This window comes from Phaethon lepturus, unplaced genomic scaffold (assembly GCF_000687285.1).
Source record: "Phaethon lepturus isolate BGI_N335 unplaced genomic scaffold, ASM68728v1 scaffold45793, whole genome shotgun sequence".
In the NCBI taxonomy this organism is placed as follows: domain Eukaryota; kingdom Metazoa; phylum Chordata; class Aves; order Phaethontiformes; family Phaethontidae; genus Phaethon; species Phaethon lepturus.
The window spans coordinates 22,555-23,047 of record NW_010527843.1 but is presented as its reverse complement, the minus strand read 5'-3'; the positions used below and the strand labels follow the sequence as shown (position 1 = coordinate 23,047).

Genomic DNA, 493 nt, shown 5'->3' with positions numbered 1-493 from the left:
CCCTCCCACGCTTAGCTGCCCTTCCAAATGGTGAGGGGTTTTGGGCAGCAGAGTACACGTTTCCCAAATGACACAGTATTTCAAGAGAGAAAAAACAAGTCTTTTTTGAGAGTACTGTTTAATTTGAGAACCCAGGGAAGGATTCTAGCTGTATTCTAGGTCCAGCTGTGTGCTAGGGGCCCCGAGAGCACTGCTGGCTGAAGGCTGCCTGTGCCGTGGCCGTGCTGACGGTGTGCAGGCAGCACGGGGGGAGCTGCTGCCCACCCACAGCCCTGCTGAAGCGAGGGTGATCCCTTGGCTGTTTTCAAAACATCCCAGCTTTGTATGAAAGGCAGATTTTCCTCTAAACCCGGAGATGGGCCAGGGCTCCAGAATTTCTTTCCTGGAGTCTGGAAAGCCTCTTCTGCATCTAAAAAAATCCGATTAGTTGATTTTAAAAATTTCAACACACACACACACCCGCCCCCCCGCTCACTTCTGCATTAGGCGACGA

At 51.7% G+C, this 493-nt stretch overlaps 1 protein-coding gene across 1 annotated transcript in view; it reads left to right on the top strand.

The window, feature by feature from the left end:
- STK10 (serine/threonine kinase 10) overlaps window positions 1-493 on the top strand; it is a gene marked incomplete at its 5' end in the record, with an annotated part of 18,647 nt that overhangs the window by 4,821 nt on the left and 13,333 nt on the right. The window contains 1 exon segment of the mRNA XM_010283491.1: window positions 1-30. This exon segment is cut by the window's left edge and continues 22 nt beyond it. Coding sequence (XP_010281793.1) covers window positions 1-30 — 30 coding nt within the window.